Here is a 22,741-nt window from a genome sequence, read left to right as displayed (position 1 = left end):
ACAGAAGGAGGAACCGTTCTGTTCTCGATGAGTCCTGCAGAGTGGAATGACATCCCCTCGAGTAACCATCCAGCGCAGAAGTAGTCTTATTAGTGCACTGATATTCTTGCTTTTCTGAATTTCTTGTTCCCTGGTTGAAACATGTTCTTGATTTCTCACTCTGGAAAAATTTTTTTCTTTCTGTTCTTTTCTTTTCCTTTTTTTTTTTTTTTTTTTTTCTGAGGAAGATTTACCCTGAGCTAACATCTGTGCCCATCGTCCTCTATTTTTTGCATGTGGGTCTCCGCCTCAGCGTGGCCACAAAAGAAGGGTGTCGGTCCATGCTCAGGAACTGAACCCAGGCCGCTGAAGAAGAGTGGGCCAACGTAACCACTAGGCAACAGGGCCAGTCCCGAGTTTTTTTCTTTTCTTTTAAGAGAAACTTTCGTTCCAATTGCCTAGTCATGCAAATTGATAGAACTCTTTGGAGAAAGCAATTTGCCAAAAGTGTGTCCAGAGCCGTGGAAATAGACCTTTCGACCTGGCAGGTACGCCCGTGGGAATGCAATCTGAGGAAGTGACTCCCAAGGAGAATGGTGCTATGTGCATGAAGATGTTCGCAGCAGCATTGTTTATAGAAGTGAAACGCCAAAACCACCTCAGCCTGGCCCTACGGAATTTGTCACGTAAAATAACGGTGCATTAAATCCACAGATATCCTGTGACTCGGGATGGCATAGCCCAGAATGCCGTGGCGAGAAGGATAAATGCCTTAAAAGGGAAAATGCAGAACCGAATGCACTCTCACGGCTTTTCCGAGTGTGTCTCCGAATCCTGTGATTATGGGGGAGCCTGTGCCACGTTGCAAAATGTGCGTGGCATTTTAAGCAGGATCCTCGTTGACCATGTTGGCTGTGGAGGGCCGGGCCAAGCGTTTAGGGGGAGAAATTTTCATCCCCTAAAATGGCAGGATGGGTCCCAGGTTCAGGTAGAAACTGCACAGCTTGGGGGTAACTCTGAGCAGCTTGAGTCTTGTTCGAGGGAGCGCTCTGCTGACCCCATTAGGAAAATGGGGCATTGGTTGGATCTTTTTCTGCGGAATATTAATGAGTTGAACTGATGCTGTGGAAGCACCTTGAGTCAGGAGGATGATGGGGCTGGAAGATTCCTCATGTCCAGAGGCGTGGATGAAGGCGGCAGCGTGCCGGGCGGGCAGTGGGCACTGCACGGCTTGGGGCTCCTCCCCCGTGGCCTCCGGGGGGGACGCTGCATGGATACAGCTGCACCGCGGCCCCACCCAACGAAGGCTGAGGGGTCCTCGGGGGAAGCGTTCATTGAGGCTGGGTCTCCGAGCTGAGGAGGAGGATGAAGATGGTACTGCCATTCATCCAAGGAGATGGAATTCACAGACCTGAAGGTGAGGGCACCACGGACGTTTGTAAGCCCTCCAGCGTGATCACCGCATGGGAGGGCGAGAGATGTTCTAAGAAACCCTGGACCACGGACAGGGGGAGAATTTGTGGAGCTCTATGTGAGCCTGCTCAGACCTCCGTAACAAAGGCGCACAGCCCGGGCGGCTTAAACCGCTGGATGTAGTGTCTCCCGGTCCTGGAGGCTGGACGGCCGAGGTCCAGGTGTGGGCAGGGCCGGTTCCCCCTGAGGCCTCTCTCCTTGGCGTGTAGACGCCGTCTCCTCCCTGTGTCCTCACGCGGTCGATGCTCTGTGTGTGTGTTGTCATCTCCTCTTCTTATAAGGACCCCCAGGTCGCACTGGGTCGGGGCCCACCCTCCTGACCTCCTTGTACCTTAATTACTTCTTGAAAGACCCCCGTCTCCAAATACAGTCACATTGAGGGTTAGGATTTCAACGCGTGAATTTTGGGGGACACCATTCAGCCCATGACACCGCCCCTCCGTAAACTGCCCCCAGAGGCTGCCCGGTGCCCCTTCTCCTCTCCCCCCACACCCACCCAGGCTTCTCGCCCGATGCCAACCTCTCTCGAACGTTCCTCTTCATTGACTCCTGATCAGAACCTCCATGTGACCTAAAACTCACTCATTGCACCCTTGCTCATGTTCACACCCCAGCCACACCCCCACCCCCCACAATGCCCACGTGGGCTCAGGGTCGGCCCAGCCTGCATGCAGCACCTGAGGCTCCGGGCCCCTGTGCTGGCCGTGCCATCTGTGCACATGCGAGCCGTGACCCTCATTAAATCATAAAATGACATCAGGGAAAGGTCGCAAGCCTGGCCGGCCCCTCTGAGTCTGTGCCACAGAGGGTCGCTCTGGCTGGACAGAAACAGGTGACAGCTTCCAGGACTGGGGTGACTGCCAGCCCCCTCCGCCCACCTCGGCGGCTCCTCGTCAGCTCTTGCATGAGCGCTCAGTCAGAGGGAGACAAGGTGACCGTCTGACTCATGGGTGGTGACTGTTCCCCTTTGACGCCGCCCCCACCCACCCACCCACCCCGGACGCAGACCATCGGGATCCCACAGCCGGATCTGCTCCTGCTGGTTCTGGGCGGGCTTGAGTCACTGACTTCAGAGCAGTCAGGTCTGCATGGCAGAAATGAGCCAATGCAGCCAGGCCGGGGCAGCTGTGGATGTCCCCCGGGGGGAGGAACGCCATCCTGGTGTGCGATTGGGAGGGCGTCCCCTGGGAGCACCCGTCTTTCTTACAAACATAGACTCAGGACTGACTGCCTCTCAGCTGTGTGGCCATCCTTCCACCTCTGTGTCCAGTGCCCGCCCTTCAGGCCAGGATGCTGGTTCCCAGGCCGGGGCCCCAAGGAGGAGACTCAGGAGAATGTCTCATGGGGGCCCGTTGGGCATCTTTCGGGCGCTGGGTGCTGGGAGCCCTTTGCTGTCCCTGTGAGCCTCTCAGGGGCCCTTCCTTCAGCTTTGGGACAGGGCTCAGCTTTTTCCCTGAGCACAAAATGAGCCTTTACCTGCACAGAGGAGCCGGGTTCCCTAAAACAGAGACCCAAGCTCCTTTGAATCCATGAGTCCCGCTTGGCCCAGTGTGTATAGACTTGCCCACACCCGGCCGAGGGGCCTGGGGCCCGGGGCTCACGCTCGCCCCAGAACAGGTAGGGTTGCAAACGCCTCCCCTCCTGCCCGGCTCTCTCCAGCTGGAGGGGCCCCCTGGAAGGACCAGGTGCAAAGGGCGTCACTTACAGGCTCAGAGAGGTCATTCAGCCTGTCCGAGGTTGCACAGGACGTTATGGGGTGGTGCACACATACGAGTGCTCCGTGAGCTGTTTAGGGCTGCGCAAGTGTCACCCGACACCGGGCTTCTCCTATCGTGATGGGAACAGGTGTCGACTGAGCGGCAGGGATGGTCCTGGCCAGCTGCAGGGCACGAAGGACAGAGCGTGACAGACGAGGTCCCACCCATCCTGAACGAGCCTGGCATTAGTCGGGGAGACACGAAGGTGGCGGTTAAGTCCCACAGGATGGTGCCCGGCCAGGGAAGGGCTGTGACTGCGGGAGGACCATCATGAGGGCAGAGGATGGTCACCTCCGGGGGTCAAGGACAGTGTGGGGGTGGGGTGGGCTCCTGGCATGGCTGCTGGGCCTGTGACAGCGGCTGAGACGCCAGACGCACCCAGGGTCAGGCTGAGGCAGGAAAAAGCGTGTACAGAAGAAGCTGCCCCTCGCGTGCACTGGACGCTCTGGAGGAGGGGAACAGCTCAGCAGAGACGGGCACATCCTTCCAGGCCATGCAGGCCCCCATCCTGCCCGGGCTGGCTCGCCCAGCGGGTGAGGAGGGAAGAGAGGGAGATGGCTGGTGATCTGTCTTGGACTGGAATCCCCCTCTTCTGGGACATCATTGTAGGGCTTGGGGTTAGTATCAGCCGCTAGGTCAGTGATGGGGCCAACAGCAGACCCCTTGGGTTCAAACCCAGCCTACCATGGCCGGGCTGTGTGACCTCAGGCTAGTTACTGAACTGCTCTGGGCCTCTGGGTGGTCCAGTGCCTAATGGGGAAAAGATTTGCTACCGGGATGTAACAGGTGTTAACTGCTGGTGCTGCTGCTGTGGTTATGGTTCTTTTGTCCTGGATCCCACTTCTTTTCTGCCTCGCTGAGAGAGAGCAGAGCGAGCCAAGTTGTCCCTGGGGCCCGGAGGAAGACAGGCAAATCCTCCCTCTGGCCTGTGATGGCCTGACCTGAGCCTCAGAAGTGCCCCAGTGCCCGCGTGGCCAAGGGAGACCCCGACCAACAGTCCCAAGGGTCCTGTGGCCCTGTCCTCGGCCTGCCCAGGAGGGAGGCCCTGGGCGGCAGGCTCCAGCCTCCCCGTGTGGCTGCCTGTCCTCCCCCCGCTCGCCCGGTCTGGAGCAGCCCGGCCCTGATGGCTGAGGTCCCAGCAGGTCTCCTTGGCTGCCCAGCCGCAGAAGGGGCAGCCCGTGTGCCCTTCTGTCTGTAGGACAGCGTGGAGGGAGCGAGCTGACCGCCTCGGTCTCCGGCTTCCATCCTGGGTAACGTTGGCACCCCTGGAATCCTGCCGGTCAGCCCCCAGGCCCTCTGCTCCTCCAAGACAGGGACGCTCCACAGAGCTGGCGGGGGCCTCAGATTCTCCACCAGGAAGGACTTTCAGAAGACGTTCCACTCAGCTCTCTATTTGACTATTTGACATATGAGGAAACTGAGGCCCAGAGGAGGTGGGCACTCACAGCCAAGCAGAAGTAGAATCAGGACACACACAGGTGAGGCAGTCAGCTCACCCACTCAGCATCCTCTGCCTGGTGCTGGGGCCCCCGAGTGAGCCCCCTGCTCTGCTCCTGGCAGGGTCCCCCCAGCTCCCTGCTGTACAGCATCGGGGCGCCTCCGGCTGGCTTTAACACTGGGGAGGAAGTGAACGCGAGGCCAGCGCTGCCCTGGAGAGAAGGGCACGGGGTTGAGTGAGTTCTGGGACCTCTCTGAGCCTCGGTCAGTCTCTACATCTGCAAAACGGGCATGAGTGTCGCCACCTCGGGGGCTGTAGAGAGGATGGAATGACGGGTCACAGGCCCCGCACTGGCCTGCACTGGGGGGTGTCGAGCACTGAGAAGCTACAGCCGTGACACTGGGGTTGGTGTTAATGTAACAACCGCGCTGCCTCGGTCCTCGGAGCCCTCGCTCTGTTCGTCCTGGATCGCTCACGCCGTCGCTCGCGTCGGGAGGCAGCCGGTGGGCCCCCACTGTCTTCACCTCATGTTGCACCATTGCCCGTCGGCTCCGTGTCTGCTGTCCCCTCCTCCCTGCTCCCCTGCCCTTCGGGGTCGGGTTCTTCCTGGAGTTGGGGTCTTCCTGAAGCTGCCGCCTAATATCAACTACGCTGCCAGCTCAGCCCTGGAAGGAATTCATTTGAAGGTTAAGTCAGTCCCTGAGGCTTAATTAGTTCCCAAAATACAAATCTGCATTAGGATCTGCTAACGAAGTGATGAACTGCGGTGGGGGCCAACCTGGCGCTTGCTAGCTCGGCATTGTTACAAGCCCTTCATTTTCCAGGGCGTCCTGGCACCGTCGGCTAACACCTTGGTGTGAAACGGGGAGCTTCCCCTTGCGCCTGCCCGCACCTCCAGCCTCCCGGGGATGCTTGGAATTTGCAGAGGCTGGATTCTTGGGTTGAAATAAACCTTCTCGGTGTCTGCAATCCTTCCCAGCCGGGTGACAAGGACGCCCACGGTGCCAGGAGCAGTTGTTTGCCCTGGCCTCTCTGCTTATGTGGTCAGTGGTCAAGGCACACTCAGGCCCCCTCACTCCTTCCTGTCTCTGCTTTGACACACTCACCGTCTCCTCGCCGGGCGCACCTGCTGCCTCTGGATTTGGAGACGGGGCACTCACTGCTGGATATATGTGTGTGGGTGTTCGATGGGGGGGGCATACTTCCTTGCCTTATAGACTCATGTGAGCCCATGACTTCTGCCTTCCAGTAATGGTGGAGCGGCTCATGTCAGACGAACCTTCTGGCTGATAACAATGACAAACTCTGGACAAAACATATAAAAATAGCAACAACTCCTTGTAGGCATTGGCAGGCAACCGAAGGCAGACAGAACCGAGGATCTGGGACCCTGGATGAAAGAGAGCCCAGAGGTGAGACCCACATTAATGAGGGGTCCTCCCACAGCAAGTGAGTTTCGCTGGGTTGAGGATCTGGCAGTCGGCGGTCGGAGTCCAGGCTGCCTGAGTGGCTGGAAATAGATGGGCGAGTCCTGGAAAGGGAGAGCCCTAGCATCTGCATGTAAATTCCCCTCAAATCCTTGACTTCCTTCTGAACTGTCATGTGCAGGATGAGAGTCAAGGGTCCTAGTGGAACACAGCAGCCTAAAGCTCAAAGAATTGAGGGGAGATTTCCATAGTTTTCCCGTGGGGGAGACAAAGCATCAAATTGAGTCCCACCATGTTAGAGGAGCTTTGCAAACACTTGAGGGTTTCAGCCAGAGCCCCAGAAGGGTCCCAAAAGTCAGGACCTCATTCCAGGACCAAGCCAACAGATTTCCTCAAAAAACCATAAAACAACACCTTCACAGGATGGGGCGTTCTGCCGACAATTTTACTCCCTGCTAGAAAATCTCAGCACTCCTCAGAGGAAGATAACAGAATCTGGAGTTTCTACAATGGACCGAACACAATGGCTGATACAGAATCAAAAATTAGTAGACACGCAAAGAAGCAGGAAAATGTGATATGTCAGCAAAGAAAACCACAGTTCCCAGAAGCGGACCCACAGACGAGCCAGATGCTGAAACGGTCAGACAGGGACCTAAAACAGCTGGAGCGTGTGTTTATAAGCTCCCACTTCGTGCCAGATCTTGTGTTGTGTCCTGAAGACAGAAACGTGTCTGAACCCCTGCTCCTACCCCATGCCTTCCGGAACGTTCCGTTTGTGGGGAGGGAGGGTTCATGGTGGAAAGAATTCTAGAAACAGACATTTCATGTAGTGAGGCAAGTGCAGCAAAAGACTCAATGACTAGGTCCAGGGTGGGCGGTAGGGAAGTGCTGGCCTTTTATTGATCCATTTTGTTGAACTGACTACATGAATCAAAGATGTCTTGTGAGGGGCTGAGCTCGGTTCTGGTGACGAAGTGCATAAGGCAGTGAATAAGTGAATAAGGCAGACTCGATCCCTGCAAATGGTTTACTGGAGGCAGAAAGACAATACAAGCAACCTCATCAATACCGTGATTTCAGTTTTTGATAAATACAGTGAAGGAGAAATATCAAGCGACTAAGATGAATCTAGAATAACAAGTTCACCTGTTTTGAGAGGATGGCCAAGGTCGCCCCTGTGATGAGGTGACCTTGAGAGGGAGAGCTGAAGGGCTGCAGCCTGGGAAGGACAGGAAGGAGTCGAGGTGGAGGGCGCAGCAGGGGCCCTGGAGGTGACGGCCTGAGGTCCCCTGGAGGCCCGTAAGAGTGACACGGTCTGCCATGTGTGGAGTCTCTGTCAGTTCAGGCTGCCATAGCCAGATACCACAGACTGGGGGTCTCAAACAACAGGAATGTATTCCTCACGGTTCTGGAGGCTGGACATCCCAGATCAAGGAGCCGGCCAGCCCAGTTCCTGGTCAGGACTCTTGCTGGCTTGCAGAGGGCCGCCGCCTGGCTGTGTCCTCGCACGGCTGAGACGTGGCCGCCCCACGTCTCTTCTTATAGGGGCACTAATCGTGTTATGAGTCTCCACCCTCATGACCTAATCGCCCCCCAGAGGCCCACCTCCTGATACCATCCCACTGGGGGTTAGGCCTTCAGCCTCTGAATCTGCTGGGGGCACAGACGTTCAGTCCACTGCACGTGATCCCTCTGGTTGCTCCTGACCATCTCAGCAGCTGCCTTTAAACAAATCACTTGCGGGTTGAGCCGCTGTGTGTGGTTGGCTTTTCAGCGTGTCCTGGGTCATGTGGATGTTGTGGCTGCAGGGGTTCTGTCTCTGTGGTCCTGGCGTCTGCAGTCCGGTCCCAAATGCCCAGGCGGTATCAGGGCGAGGAGCCTGTGAAGACAGTGTGATAGGGTGCATTGGAGACAGGGGGTCCATGCAGACAGCGCCCACTCCAGTGACTCGTGGGGAAGCCGACAAGGACAGTGGAAGTGTCCGGTCCCCGGGCTCCCACCACGGCTCAAACCCGCCGGGTCCCCCGTTGAAAGCACTTCCCTCGTCACCCAAACTCCATGGACGTTCACTTGTGGGAACTCTGCACTCTGGCATCTGGCGCCCTTCGAAATGGGCACTGTTGCTGGCCTCTTTCAGCTGTGCAAACTGGGCACAGAGAGGCAGGGTCTCAAGCCTGAGGTCACAAGCAGTAAGGGACAGACGCAGGGCCCGATCCTGACCCCCAAAAATCTAAGCTCTGCTTCTCTGTGCAACTGCGGCCATGCTGAGCCCAGCTGAGTGTCAGGGCCTCACGGCCTCACTGCTCCTGGGGGTGCCGGAGGAGACGGGGGCACCCCCACTCTCCCCGTCAGGGACTGAGGGCCGGGCCTTCCTGCGGGCCCCACATGGGCGAGCAGGCCATGCTGTGGAAGAGCATCCCCCCCGCCATGCAGGGCTCCCCCACAGCTGCTGGGGTGCCCTGCTCGATGGTGGGAAACCAAGGGGAGCTCCTCCCTGCGTCTTGGGGAGTCCCTGCTCCTCGTTGCTGGGCCCTCCTGTAGCTGGGGGGACCTGGCAGGCAGCCCGGGGATGTGGGCTCAAGGCAGCTCCGGGAACCAGAAGGTGAGGAAGAGGCACCGTGCGGGTGGCCCAGGTGCAGACGTGCCCTCTCCCCCGGCCTCCATTAAGGTCCGAGAGCAAGCCCAGTGCACCTTGGATCATAAAGCTGCCCCCCCAGCTTCCTCTAGCCTGGGGACCTCCCAGAGACCTCCCAGGACCAGCAGGGTGGGGGCTGGCCTCCCCCCTTTACAGATGAGGAAACTGAGGACCCCCCTTGAGTCAGAGGCTGACGCAGGACTCCCGCCAGCCCCCTCCCCTGCTTTAGCTGTAGGCATAGTGGGCCTGGGTGACCTGTCTCGGCGCTCTAAGCCTCAGTTTCCCCTCTGGGAGGTCCCGTGTCCTCAGTCATTGGGCTCTCAGAGGGCTGCCCAGGGGTGACCCGCGCTGTCCTTAAGCCACAGCGCCGCCCTCTGGCCCCGCACCTCGGGGTCCATGGGGCTTGCTGGGCGCACCGTGCCTCTGCTGGACCCTGCTGCGAAGGCTGAAGCTGGATGGAGGTGGGAGAACGGAGGGCGGCCCTTGGAGCCTGGGACCACTCCAGAACACGCCTTGGGGACCCTCGCCCTCTTGGTGGTCAGCCCCAGTTCGACCCTCTGAAACCCCTTCCCCTCCTCCACTCTGGCCTTGGCCTTGGACCCCAAGCCTGGTGCACTGTGTCAGGAACCGAGTGAGGAGCGCCTGCCGGGGGCCCCAACCCCGGTTGCCATCACACTCGCCTGGCCCGCCCCTGGGAGAGGCCCTGACCCTACGGGGTTCTGAAGCTCCCTCCCTGGGACCCCTTGCCCCCGTTATCCGCCGGCCTCCACGGATCCTCCAGGGGCAAAGCTTCCCTCAGTGGCCCCGGCTGACGGGACGTTACGCACGCCGCAGACACCTACATCTTTGCTCACGGATAACCCCGCATTATTCCTGCGACACCTTTTTATATTTCATGTTATTTATAAAAGTATGATTCATTTAACAATTATTGTGAGATGGAGGAATGTTGCCTACTAATGTTTAAATTGCAATCCTCTAAAGCGATGCGCAGAGGAAGCGGGGTCTGCTATTTTGGGTCAGGTGGGGGGTGGGCAGCAAGAACCGGGTCTGGCTCGCACCTACCCTGGACCCGCTGCCTCCCTGTTCCCTGTTCGATCCGCGCTGGCCGAGGCTCTCACATACGTCCTTCCTTTCTCAGCATCTGGTTTTCACTTCTGCAAGATAAAGTGGAGGGTGTGGCTGGTGGGCCACTGAGACCCTCTGGAGCTTTGTTCCCTCCTTTCGGCTCCCCATGGGCCTCCCGTCTGATGAGAGGCTGGAGCCACCTCTGTGAGTCTTTGTTAAGGCAGAAATAGGCTCAGACCCACCCCTGCTTTTCCAGCCCCTGTCTCCATCCCAGCCTGCTCTCTCTTCCAATAGGAGGTGGGGCCTGAGTTAACCCCAAGGCCTCTTGAAAAGAGAAGGAGACAGGGGAGACAGCCCCATGTGGGATTTCGGGGTCTGGGGGACATTCGTGCCCCAGCCCCAGCCTCGTCGCCTCTATCAGCCTGGGTCTCGGTGACAGTAAGAGGCCACTCTGGCTTGTGGATACAGGAGAAGAAGGCCCTAAAGGATTTAGGTCGTACACAGTGTGCCAAGGCTGCCAGAGAGCCAGACCTGGAAGCTGGGCAGCCAGCGTGGTGTCCAGCCACACATGGCTGCTCCGTGGAGCCGGTGCCACCCCACAAGAACTCGACGCTCTTCTAGAGCGGGTTCCATGCCCCAGCTCTGCCGCGTTGCTCCTCCTGCATCAGAGCATCGTGTCGCACATCTGGTTGCCTCGAGCCCCCGGCAGCAGGGGAAGCAGAAAGAGGGAGCCCCCAGCTCCCCCCGGCCACCTGGGCAGGCAGAACTGAGGGTGAGGGCCTGCAGATACGGCAGGGACATGAGGACCCCGGTGGGGCACGGGTGAGGTGGGCCCTGGAGCCCTGCAGTGCAGGCACATGGTCTGGGCAGACGTGGGGGCTGGTGGCAGGAGGGAGCAGACAAGTGAGATGGCTTCAGGCCCCAGGCGACTTCAGTACAGCCCGGCAGACCAGCCTGTTGTACCTGGAAGAGCCCCTTGGGATGCTCAGAACAGAGGAGAAGCTAGGACTCGCCACCGCTGTCATCGCTGGTTCATTCGTTCATTCGCTCACATCCAGAGCTCTAGGGAGCAGCTCCAGTTTGCAGGTTGATGGGGAAGCTCGGCCGGAAACCTGCCTTCAGGGAGTTTGAAGTCCTAGAACCAGGAAATGCCCCGAGGGCTGACTGCCTCCATGGGAGCCCCGAGAAGGGGTCTCTCCAATGACTGGATCAGTCAGGCAGACTTCCTGGAGGAGGCAACACCCAAAAAAGATAATGTAAGTGCACTCAGAGGGACCTAGGTGGGCTTATTACAGTCCTGGGGGCAGAGTGGGGGAGGGGAGATCTCCTTGCTCTCGGCTTACAGGTTTTTAAGTTAAATAGAGGTACTTAGCGATCGCTGACAGCCGTGCAGTCCAGGCGCTCTTGCAGATATTAAATGACTTGGTCCTCACGACCCTTCTACGGGGCCACACCATTCATATCCCCATTCCACGGATGAGGAAACAGAGGCACAGAGAGGTGTCGTGACTTCCCCGGGGTCACAGAGCTGGGAAGGGGCAGGGTTGGGACTCCATCCCCCTGCTTTGTGCTTCACCACGAGCTCAGGCGATCCCAAAACCAACCCTGGGAATGAGTTGGGTTATTCCCACCTCACAGATGGGGAAACTGAGGGCCAAGGGTGCCTGAGCAGCCCGCGGCTGCCAAGGGAGTAAGACACAGAGCCAGCCCCTAAATGCCACATGCAGTTCTTTACCTGGGCAGACGGGCTCACGGCCGACCCCAATCGGGCCATGTTCCCAAGACCTGCCGGCACGCGAGACTCTCACCGGGCGTGTTGACGACACCTGGCGCGTCCTCCTGCCCGGACGCCAGAGCGTCTTGAAATGTTCTGATGTGCGAAGAGCCTTTTTTTATACGAGAAATGAGATTATTTTCAGCCTGTTGTCAGGCGGTTGTCAAAAGACGTGGCAAATAAAGGGACTTCAAGAGAGAGAGGGTTTGGGGGGCTGGATCCGAGCGCGAGGGGGGGGTGGTGGGTCGCGGAGGCTGAAGCCGCGCAAGCCCTGGTGGGGCGGGGAGGCAGGAGGAGTGGGAGGGACTGGCTTACGAATTTTTTATTATTTATTATTTACTTAAGTGTTGATTATCTCTCCTTTCTCGTAAGGGGCTGGCCCTGGAGCTGGGTGGTTGCTAAAGGGCCGGGTTAGGAGGCTGACATTTGGGGGTTCATTTTGGGGTGACCCTCTTCCTTCCTGGAAACCATCTGATTTCAGGGCTTCATCTAGTCGCTTCTTCTGCATTTTCATCTGTCCATGGACATTGAACGTTCCCAACTCAGAAGATGCTCGCTCGTCCTTTGGGATGGGCATGGGGGTGGGCAAGAAGGACAGAGTCACCACCGGGCGTCCCGCTCCCCACTCCCTGCCACCTGCCTCATGCCAGCCCAGCTCCGACCAGAAGTCCATGCTCTCTCATCTACACTCAATGGGAGTGTGGCCAATACAACCTCTGGTGACCATGTTCGGTCGGTCCTCCGTGAAGGACCCTGTATAGGAACACAGGGCATGTGAGTCATGGAAGACGACCTCAGCCATCTTGGGACATCTGGGTCTCTGACGTGTCCAACCCACGGCCGTCGGGCAGGGAGGTCTGACCCCCGTGGGACCCAGGTGGCTCTCCCAGCCTCCTTGACCCTCACGGTCGCATCCACGGAGCCTTGCAGCTGGTCTCGAGGTGCCCGATAGGGACCCCACAGGGATGAGACCCGTCACGGGATGAACTGCTCGGAGAAAAAAGATCTCTGGAAGCCTCGGGGAGAAGTGGGTTTTTCAGTTTCATCTCCATCCTCGTCTCCATCTTCATTTTGGACCACTAGCTCTCAGTTGTCCTCGATCTCCCGTCTTGGAGATGGAGACGGTGTTAGCTGGTTCCTGGGGCTCTGCGGGAGGATGGGGGCAGCTGACCACGAGTGTGGCCGCCTCCTTGCACCTCTGCTGCCCCAACTTCCCAAAGGAATGCGGGTCGACGCCGCGGCTCCAGGCCTCCGCGGTCTGAGCGTGAAGAGTCAGGTGTCCGTCACTCTCGGAAGAGCAGGTTGAGATGGACAGGTATGTGGCCGGCAGCAGGAGTGCTCCGTGGCCGTGACGTGCAGGGCCGTGCTGTCCTTTCACAAAGCCCTGAGCGGGGGGAGCCGAAGCCGTCTGAGGGTCCAGACCCAGATGCTCCCACTGCATTGATTCCTGCACACATTCCGTCCCAGCCTCAGCTGAGCGCGTTCGCAGAACACGGGGGAAGCAAAGAAACCCTGAGGGCCTGGATTGCCGCTGCCCGTAGATCGCCGACAAAGCTTCCCACGGAAAAGTCAGAGCACCCGGTGGAAAATGCGCCTGAGGACACAGACGGCTTTGTGTTTGCCACGGTGAAGTCTGAGAGCTTTCCGTGCCACATGTATCTTTCCCTTCCAGTTAGCACGGGGTGGGCGTGGGCCTGTTGTCTGTGCGAAGGGAAAGGAGACTCGCACGTGTGTGCTCAGAGCCGGCATCCGCCTCCACGGTGAGGACGCCACAGCCTGTGTCTGACCGTGAAAACCACTCCACACAGGTAGTGAGCTCCCTGTCCTAGAAGTATTCAAGGAGAGCACGCCTGCCAGCGGCGAGGAGGCCTTAGATGGGCGAGGTGGGTGGGCTCAGGAATGGCCCTCCTTCCCTGGAAGGATTTCTGTGGCGCAGAGCCTGACCCAGGGCCGGGCACACAGTAGGCCTGCACACGAGTCTGACAGAGCAAGCACTCCTAATTTCTGGGAATTTTTTGCTCAGTTTCCTGGAAGTGTGGGTTGAGAAAGTTGTCTGCTCTTTAAAAGAAGGGAAGGTTTCTGGAAGAGGAATCCTTTGGCTAAGGGATGCTTCCTGGGGATCCTGAAATCCTGTTCTGTCCGAGGTCTCATGCCCCCACCCTGGCCCTGTGCGGTCCAGAGGAGGACCAGAGGTCTTTTCTGTCCTGTTGGCTGCTGCATTCCCCTGCACCCGCACAGCCCGTGATCCACAATGCAAAGGGCTGTTGGGTGAAGGGGTCGTGGGGACGGAGGGCCGGGCCTGCCCCTCAGGTGTGCCCCAAGCCAGCAAGCTGTTTCCTGGTTACGGGGCCTTGTCTCAGAAAGGCTCCCTTCTCAGGGGGGAGCAGCCCCAGCACCCCATTATCTTCAGCCTCTGCTCCTACGTGTGGGTAAACCCATCGTGAGCAACAGTGGCTCCTTACGCAAGCGACAGGGGCCGCCCGGCCGGGGTCCACGTGTGAATGCTGTCTGGGGCTCTCTGGCTCTGCTGCCCCGTCTTGGTCCCTCCCACCTCAAGTCAGGAAAGATGCGAGATTTTCACGGTGGCGCCCGGGGAAGCTGCCGCTTCCCCACGTCCTTCACCCAAGGTCAACAGCGGGGGGGGGGGGTGGGCGCCACTGGCCTGTGGCGATGTCCCCATCCCCGTCAACCCAGGAGCAGACACCCACTGTCCACTCCACTGCTGACCACAGAGGTGGCCATGCCGGAGCAAAGATTGGCGCAGGATCGTGGCACGGGACGAGGCTCTGTGCTGTGGGGAGGGTATCTGTCCATCATGAACGGAGGGAGGGAGGCCTGAGCATCACCGGGACCCCCGCTCTCCCAGAGGATCCCCTGAGCTCTGTGAGTTCTCGGGGCCCACATGGCAGGGCCCCAGCTCTGACCTCCTTTGTTTCACCATCACTGTGCCATCCCCGTCCCAGCCAGGGTCTGCGGCCAAGCACCCCCAATCAACCAGACATGCCACCTTGAAGCCCCCCAGCCAGTCTGCCCAAGGGATACTGCTCTAGGCTCCCCCAGTGGGAGCAGCTGTGTCCTTGCTGGTGACACTGCATCTGAGGGAGACGCTTCTGGCAGTTATTCAGCCTTGCCCCAAATGTCCAAGGACGTGGAGCTCTGCCAGCGCCACCTCTGTCCCCCTACAGACGTGAACTACATGAGACAAGTTGGTGGAGGCTGTGATGACAAAAGGTGCCAGCGGCAAACTCGTTTCTGAGGGCATGTCTTGGAAGCCGCTGGGGCTCCGGTGTGTGAATTGAGCACCCAGCTCGGCGGGTGGGGGAGTCACCCAGGGCAGGATCTGAAGGCAGCCGCCGAGCCGTGCGATCTGGGGCGTTGTAGGAGTGCCGAGGGAGGCGACGTTGGAGTGCCCAGCTTATCCAGGGCACTCAACCCGGGGGGGCGCACCCCTCACAGTCTCCGTTCTCACCGCCCTGGGGGACCGTTCGGGCCTTCCTGCAGAGAAAGACTCTCGTTGCTTCTTACGTCGCCATTTTTGTTGACACTCAGTGTGTCGACCATATGGAATTAACTTACATGTTCCTCCTTGCTTTTCCCTCATCTTGTCTCATCTCTCTTTTTTTAAATTTCGGAAGCAGTTCTCTTGGCAACCGCAGAAACGCACAGTTAATTACAGCCCAGGAGCAGATGTGTCGCGCCACAGAACCCGCTCCCTGGGCTGTTCCATTTAGTTCCCAGGAAAACCTTCCTCCTTGGGGAGAAATAACCCCGTTCCACCTGCCGTGGAGCCCCCCACCACTCCCCCGTCCGTCTCCGTGTGTGCTTCCCGGAAAGAACTTTCTCCAGGTCACGCTGCCTCGTTTCCCCGATTTCCCTCGGGGTGGAGATGCTCAAGAAAAGTGTAAAGAGACTCTGAACACATTCATTTTTATCAGCTGCCTGGAATCAGGGCGAGCCATAGCTGGGTAGCAGTTTAATTGTTTTATCTCTCTCTTTTTTTTTTTTTTTCCAAAAAAAAAGGAAAAGGGAGGGGGAGGAAATCCTGTCATCTCCAGGGTGATTACCACGATGGGGGGAGCCAGAGGAGTAATGGGTACTTGTGTCTGATTCTTTCGAACGGAAATCTGGGTCACGTTGAGAAATTCCAGAATGCTGGCGAGGGCTGCCCGGCGAACGCGGGTCTGGCGTGCGGCTTATCTGGAGCTGGGATGTCTTGTCCCCTTGACCTGCTCCTCTCGTCTGCTCGCGGACAAACGGCACTAAAGCAAACTTGGCTTTTTCTTTACAAATAAGATGACAGAAACGCAGCGCCTTCTATTATCCCCGGGCTCGTTCCGGCAGAAGCGGCCGGAGCCCCAGCCCGACTTTCCCTGGATCACGGGGGCTCGGGCTCCCCGGTGTCTCCCGGTGGTTCCCGGCCGCCGGCTGGAGGATGCTGATTCCTGTTAACCCTCCTCCCAGATGCGCTGATCACAAAAGCCGGAGTAGCGCTGTTCACATGACAGGCGCCGGGAGAGGCAGCCGGGTTTGAAGAGCGGCCCCAGTCTATGCACAGTTGGTTCCCAGCTGACAGACAGAATATGGGGTGGGCTCTGTCACCGGCGCGCCGGGGCTGGCATGCCCAGCGATGCGCGGAAGCTCGCCGTGCCCAGACGCCCGCCGCCGCTCCCGGGGTCCACGCCGCTCCAGCGCCGAGGGGCCGGGCAGCGCCCCTCGCCTTCCTCCCACCTGAGAAGGTTATATAATGAGCGGACCACCGCCAAAGTCGGAGGGAAAATGAAGTCTTTGTTAAATGCCTTCACCAAGAAGGAAGGTAAGAGAAAAGCCATAGGGAGCGAGGGGCATGGGGATGACCAGCTTCTTGTCGATTCTCGCGGGGAGCAGGGGACCCCAGTTCCTCCTAACATTGCTGGTGTTCGTTCTCGTCGTGTAAGGGGATAAATAATTACTTCTGGGCGCGATAGGACTTGGCTGGTGGCGGTCTGCAATTTCAACCCACGTGAAGGTGCTGTTTGACATCATTTTTTTTTTAAGTCTCCAGCCGCTTGCAGAATCGCATTCCAGCATGTGCTTCCACGGTGACTGTGCCACGGGGCACGTTAGGAACCAAGTCCAGTGAAAAATAAAGCAAGTTCTGACTGTTTTAGTCTGCCGGCTGCCTGGAGGCGGCCGGGCATTGCTTGGGAACCGAGAAGGTTAGGACTTGCTGCCGGGCGCTCTCAGAACCACTTCTGGGCTCTCCGTGGCTGTCCCCGGGTTGCAGCTTCGCGGCATGGATGGGAAATGCAGTGTGGCCGATTTTAAAAGTGCATATGCTTTTTGTCATACCCTGTGTGATTTTTATTGTGGGGGAAAAAAAAGGTATAAATAAATGCATGTAAGACGGCTAAGAAAATATCCACCCACGTAAGAGTTTGCACATTGCAGGAAACAGTTGGGTGGAATATTAATCATTTTCAGACAGGAAAAGAGTTATTTTTAACCCTTTTGACCAAAAAAAAACAAAAATCAAGCTTGCCACGGATGGCTCCCGTTAGTTTGTCAGACGGAGAGCTCTCATTCTGTGAAACCCGGTTATGAAGATGTTGCTTTAGAGGAATTAAGAAGGTTCTTCCCAACCCAGACCATAAAATAAACACGGAAAAAATTTCCAATTAAATTTGCACGGGGAACTAATTTAATGTGAATCTCGGTCATTACGCCGGATCATTTTCATGAGAATGGTCGCCCTGACGCCACCTGTGCGATTCCATTTGAATAACTCGCTTGATCCTCTCGAGGGGCAGAGCTCCCATGTATCCTTGTCTTCCAAGGGCAGCCGCCCCCCCCAGAATTCCTACCACTCTTCACGCCCACACCCTCAGAAAGGCCCCTTCAGTCTGTTTCTTAGGAATTTATTTGAAAATCAGCCTTTGTCTGTGCTCATTTTCTTAGATTATCAACCCAGAATCGCCTTCTGGGACTTCAAGTTTCTGGGAGCCACGCACAGCATGGACATTTTAGTCAGGGGTATGGTGTCCGCTTCGTTCTGTCTGTTCTGTTCTCTCCTAGACTTTTCTTCCCTCATGAGTCTGTCTTAGCCACTGGCTGGGCTGGCTCCAAATTCCGTCTCTTTCCATGGAGGGCACCAATACCTTCCCCGGTTACATTGGTCAGAAAAATAGAACCGACTGTCGTGAGGGAAGCTGGGAGGCTGGGTGTGAGTTCACGTCATAGGATGCAGGCGTTTCTGTGTCCGGGAGCGTCCCCTTGGAGCGGGGGATCCCCTCCCCACCGTTAGCGTGAGCCCTGGCCTGCCCTGGGGTGGGGTGGGGAGATGCTCCAGGAAGCTGAGGGGCTCTGTCTGCTTGCTGGGTCTTGCTGGGTCCTTCCACTTGATGTGTCTCTGGGGGATGTTGGCTTTCTTGCTGTGATGTCGTCCACCCCCACCCCACACCCCAGCCCGCCGGCAGTCTCTGTGAATGAAAGATAATTGCTGTGGAAGCTTGTGGACCCGTCAGCCCTGTGGAGGTCTTTCAATCCCCCACCCCTTGGTCGGGGAGCTCTCAGATCACCCCAGAGTACCCCCGCCCAGGGGGGCTTTTCAAACCCTAAATGAACAACCCTTCATCGTTCCAGAAGTCTATTTGGCCTCTGCCTGCTCAGAGTGACACCGATGTGGTCCTCCCTCATTCCCAGTGAAGCACAAACTTGGGGACTTTTCCCCAAAATGAGATTTTTCTAGCAGGTGGGTAAGGCCTTGGCTGATTCCCTTGCGCCCCAGAGACGGGGGTCCTCGGAGGACGCTGTCTCTCCCGGCCAGGCTGGCGTCTCTGAATTCTGCTTTGAGGAATTCAGAGTAGGAGCGGGTCCCAGGGAAGAGCCCTGGCTGGGAACAGTGCGTCCTGCTCTGACAGGAAGGCCTCACAGAGGGAGCGGGTTGGAACGAGAGCACGATGCTGCCTAATTGAAAAGAACGTGACCGCCCCGATGTGTCATTTTCAAATTCTCACCAGCTGTTCGGAACCAGAACGTGAATTCCGAGCGTGCGCCTTCCCTGGGTTGCCTCCGTCTCTGGTTTCCCAGGACGGCTCTGCATCTTGGGGAGGCGGCGAAGGGGTGCACTGGGTCACGGTTGTCTCAGTGGAGCTCTGCCAGTGCCACCTCTTCTCCTGTGCGCTCTGCCAGCACCACCTCTTCCTCAGTGGAGCTCTGCCAATGCCACCTCTCCTCCAGTGCGCTCTGTCATTACCATCTCTTTCCCAGTGCGCTCCACCAACACCACCTCTGTCCCCCAGTGTGCTCTGCCAGCACCATCTCTCTTCCATTGTGCTCTGCCAGCACCACCTCTGTCCCCCAGTGTGCTCTACCAGCACCACCTCTCCCCCAGTGCACTCTGCCAGCACCACCTCTGTCCCCCAGTGCACTCTGCCAGCACCACCTCTGTCACCCAGTGTGCTCTTCCAGCACCACCTCACCCCCAGTGCGCTCTGCCAGCACCACCTGTCCCCTCGTGCGCTCTGCCAGCACCACCTGTCTCCCAGTGCGCTCTGCCAGCACCATCTCTCTTCCCCAGTGCACTCTGCCAGCACCACCTCTGTCCCCCGGTGCGCTCTGCCAGCACCACCTCTGTCCCCCGGTGCGCTCTGCCAGCACCACCTCTGTCCCCCAGTGCGCTCTGCCAGCACCATCTCTCTCCTCCAGTGTGCTCTGCCAGTGCCACCTCTGTATCCCAGTGAGCTCTGCCAACACCACCTCTTGCCAGTGCTCTCTGCCAACACCACCTCTCCCCCAGTGGGCTCTGCCAGCACCGTCTCTCCCCCAGTGTGTTCTGCCAGTGACATCTTTGTCCCCCATGAGCTCTGCCAGCACACCTCTGCCCCACCTCCAGGAGCTCTGCCAGCAGCACCTCTGTCCCCTGTGAACAGGCTGGGAGCAGGGAGCTGATGTCATGCCCAAGCTCAGTGAAGGGGGCAGCTGTTCTCCATTTCCGTGACGTACTCCAGTGCAGCCTCTGACCTCGGGCAGCCGGGGCGGTAGATTGTCCAGGACTCTGTCCTAAGCCACTTGTAACGTTCTTCTCCCCTGGGACACTCAGCTTCCCATCTCCAGATCAGCTCCCCAGGATGGTCTGTGTTTCCTGTGGCTCTGCGGCTGCACTTGGTGGCGTGGCAGCCCCTGGCCTCTGGCAGCAGACTGGAAAGCTCGCTTGGCTTCAGTCCTTCAGTCCACAGAGCGCGAGTCCCGTGGCAGGCGGGGGAGCCACCAGGGCTTCGAGACTCCAAGGAAGCCCGTGTCCTCGGCTGCCGGGGGTCCTTGGCATCTCGCTTCCCCTGCATCCTCTTCAGATGCCTCTTCTTGGAAAGGACACTTTCTATTCCTGGCTCCAGCCCTTGGAGCAACCCAGAGACCGGCCCTCTCAGTCCCTGTGGGTCGTGTCCTCATTCCGAGTCCCTGGGCACGTGGCACTAGGTCCATGCTCTACTCTGGAAATTCGTAAGGAGCCGAATGAGGCGTGCCCGCCCCTCCTGTTTCACGCTGCCCGTCCCGGCTTGATGGGTGGAGAAAGGAGCGTGCTTGCATCCGAGCACACTGATTCTGACCAGTGGACTTGGAGGGCTGGATGCATCTTCTGGGGCCGCCGTAACACAGTCCCACAGACAGAGCGGCTTAAACCTCAGACATTGACTGTCTCCTGGTCCTGGAGGCTGGACGGCCGAGGTCCAGGTGTCACAGGGCTGGTTCCCCCTGAGGCCTCTCTCCTTGGCGTGTAGACGCCGTCTTCTCCCTGTGTCCTCACGTGGTCATCCATCTGTGCATGTCTGTTTCCTGCTCTCCTCTTCTTAGAAGGACCCCGGTTAGATTGGCCCACCTAGTGCCCCCATTTTAGCTTCATCACTCCCTGAAAGGACCTGTCTCCTGGCACAGTCACATTCTGGGGTACCAGCATTAGGATTCCAACACATGAATTTCAGGGGGACACAGCACATCACAGGGATCAGGTCCAGGTCGTGATGAGGAGGAACTCTGTGGCTGCCTCAGGGTCCTGAGCCTGTTGTGAGACGGGGCGGCCCCCTCGCACGTGTCTCTGGGGCTCTGGCCAAGTGGGCGCTGGCCCGGATGGAAGTCGGACCCCGACTCCCTTCCATCTCCAGCATTAGCTTGAACCTCCATGAAATGGAGACGTCATCGGTCTCCACCCATCCCTGCTTCTGTGTCGGGGTGAGCTCTGCACGCAGTGGGTCCTGCAGGGGGGTCAGCGTGGGATTCACGACGCCCAGCTGCTCGGCTGGCACGGGGGCTCAGCGCATGCGGACCTGCACCTCCCCCCCCCCAGGCCATGACGCTGACATGCCTGCCCTCACCCACCTCTCCTCGTTCTCTCCAACGCAGTGCCCTTCCGAGAGGCCCCGGCGTACTCCAACCGCAGGAGGCGGCCCCCCAACACGCTGGCCGCGCCCCGGGTCCTGCTGCGCTCCAACAGCGACAACAACCTCAACGCCAGCACGCCCGAGTGGGCCGTCTGCTCCGCCGCCTCCCACCGCAGCCTCTCGCCCCAGCTGCTGCAGCAGCTGCCCAGCAAGCCCGATGGGGCCGTGAAGACCATCGGGAGCTACACCCCTGGGCCCCGCAGCCGGTCCCCGTCGCTCAACAGGCTTGGCGGCGCCGGCGAGGATGGCAAGAGGCTCCAGCAGCCTTGGCACATTGGGTAAGCAATGGTGGGGTGCAGGGGCTGGTGCAGAGCCAGGGGGGTCCCTCAGGGACGAGAGGAAGGAACACCGCCGTGCACCACGGCTGGCTCCCGGTTTCTTGAACTCGGGGCTTTGCCCACAGGTTGAGCAGAACGTCAGTTTTATTCCAACTCAGATGCTGAGAACACTTTATTTAAAAGCGGAGTTCTGCCAGCTGCCCCGGCTCAGGCTGCCTCCCGAGAGCAGTGGGGCCCAGGGTCACCTTCCTGAGCACTGTGCCCATGATGACTGCTCAGGACAGGCGTGGGAGGCCAGGCGGAGCTTCCCGGGCTGGCTTGGGGCTGCTGCTGGTGTCTGTGGCCTCTCTTCCTTTCCTTGTGCGTTGGCTTCTGTGTCGTAGAAGTGAACAGAGAGGGAGGTGAGCCCACCAGCCTGCTCTGCACGGAGAGTTCTTCCAAGGGCTGCATTTGATGCAAACGCACCTTATCCAAAATCAGTGCTCTCACTCGTAGCAGTGAGGAACCCCTGCTCAGACAGGGAAACTGAGGCTCAGAGGGGCCCGGTCAGGGCCCTGGGCCTGACGAACCCCCAGCAGCCACAGAGATAGTCCTAGCTGGTCCTATGATATATGCCCGCATATGTGGCAGGTGCATGCAGCCCCAGGTCGGGGAAACCCCATTCTGGTCCCTTTTCTAGATGAGGAAATGAGGCCAGCATAATTCAGACTGAACGCGTGGCCCCCCTCGGCGTCTGACTTGGGGTCCGGACCCTCCCCAACTCGCCCGTCTCCCAGCAGTCGGGAGTGCTGCATGGGCACTCAGAGCTCCAAGCCCCAAGTGCCCTCTCACCTTGTCACACCGCCTTCTAGGCGAGGATGGGACTTCCTGGGTACGCGCTCCTTGCTGGGGCCTCTGAGGGCTGGATTTGGCGCTGGTCGGAGCAACCACAGCAGGTGCCGTCTCTGCTCATCCCGCTGCAGTCTCGTGGGGGCCGGAGCCTGGTCTATGCATCAGCTCGCCTCGCCCCTTTCCTCCCAGTGCCTCTGTGAGGGGCACCGTGTCCTCCCATTTTACAGACCAGGGAACTGAGGCGCCGGGGGCCGTGCGGCCCGTGCATAGCTGGGGCAGGACTGTGACCCAGGTTTCGCCGGTTCCTGAGTCTGTGATGCGGGGTTCACAAGGGCTTGTCCTCCCTGAATTCTGTCCTCGCCCACGGTTCCTGGGGAGGGCTGGCGGACCTGTGTTTTCCCGGCTGGCATGGGGTTACTGGTGAGGTTCGAATGCCCCCTTGGTCCAGCATGTCGCCCGATTCCGCATCCCGCCTCCCAGGCCTCGAAAGGCGCTTGGGCTCGCCGAGGAGCTGGCCCATGGTGAGTCTTGCTGGCTTCAGTCACCATTCCACGCCCCCAGCTAAGATCAGGGATGTTGGGGAGGCAGGGTCAGGCTGCATCCTGCAGGCCAGCATGTGTTCGGGGCCAGGGGCCAAGGCAGAGGGTCAGTATATCATGTGGGCCCGG

At 58.7% G+C, this 22,741-nt stretch overlaps 1 protein-coding gene across 3 annotated transcripts in view; it reads left to right on the top strand.

Annotated features, from left to right (window-relative positions):
* Positions 1-22,741, top strand: part of SHANK2 (SH3 and multiple ankyrin repeat domains 2) — a 559,575-nt gene that overhangs the window by 228,159 nt on the left and 308,675 nt on the right. For 2 of the 3 annotated variants that reach the window (XM_070488373.1, XM_070488372.1), the window contains one exon: positions 20,927-21,242. In XM_070488373.1, coding sequence (XP_070344474.1) covers positions 20,927-21,242 — 316 coding nt within the window. Of the gene's footprint in view, positions 1-15,631; positions 16,368-20,926; positions 21,243-22,741 lie in introns of those variants that run through there. The other variant, XM_070488374.1, reaches the window with a different exon arrangement.

The sequence above is a fragment of the Equus asinus genome, chromosome 17 (assembly GCF_041296235.1).
Source record: "Equus asinus isolate D_3611 breed Donkey chromosome 17, EquAss-T2T_v2, whole genome shotgun sequence".
In the NCBI taxonomy this organism is placed as follows: domain Eukaryota; kingdom Metazoa; phylum Chordata; class Mammalia; order Perissodactyla; family Equidae; genus Equus; species Equus asinus.
The sequence above is the reverse complement of the archived record's forward strand: the minus strand, read 5'-3'. Positions and strand labels throughout refer to the sequence as shown.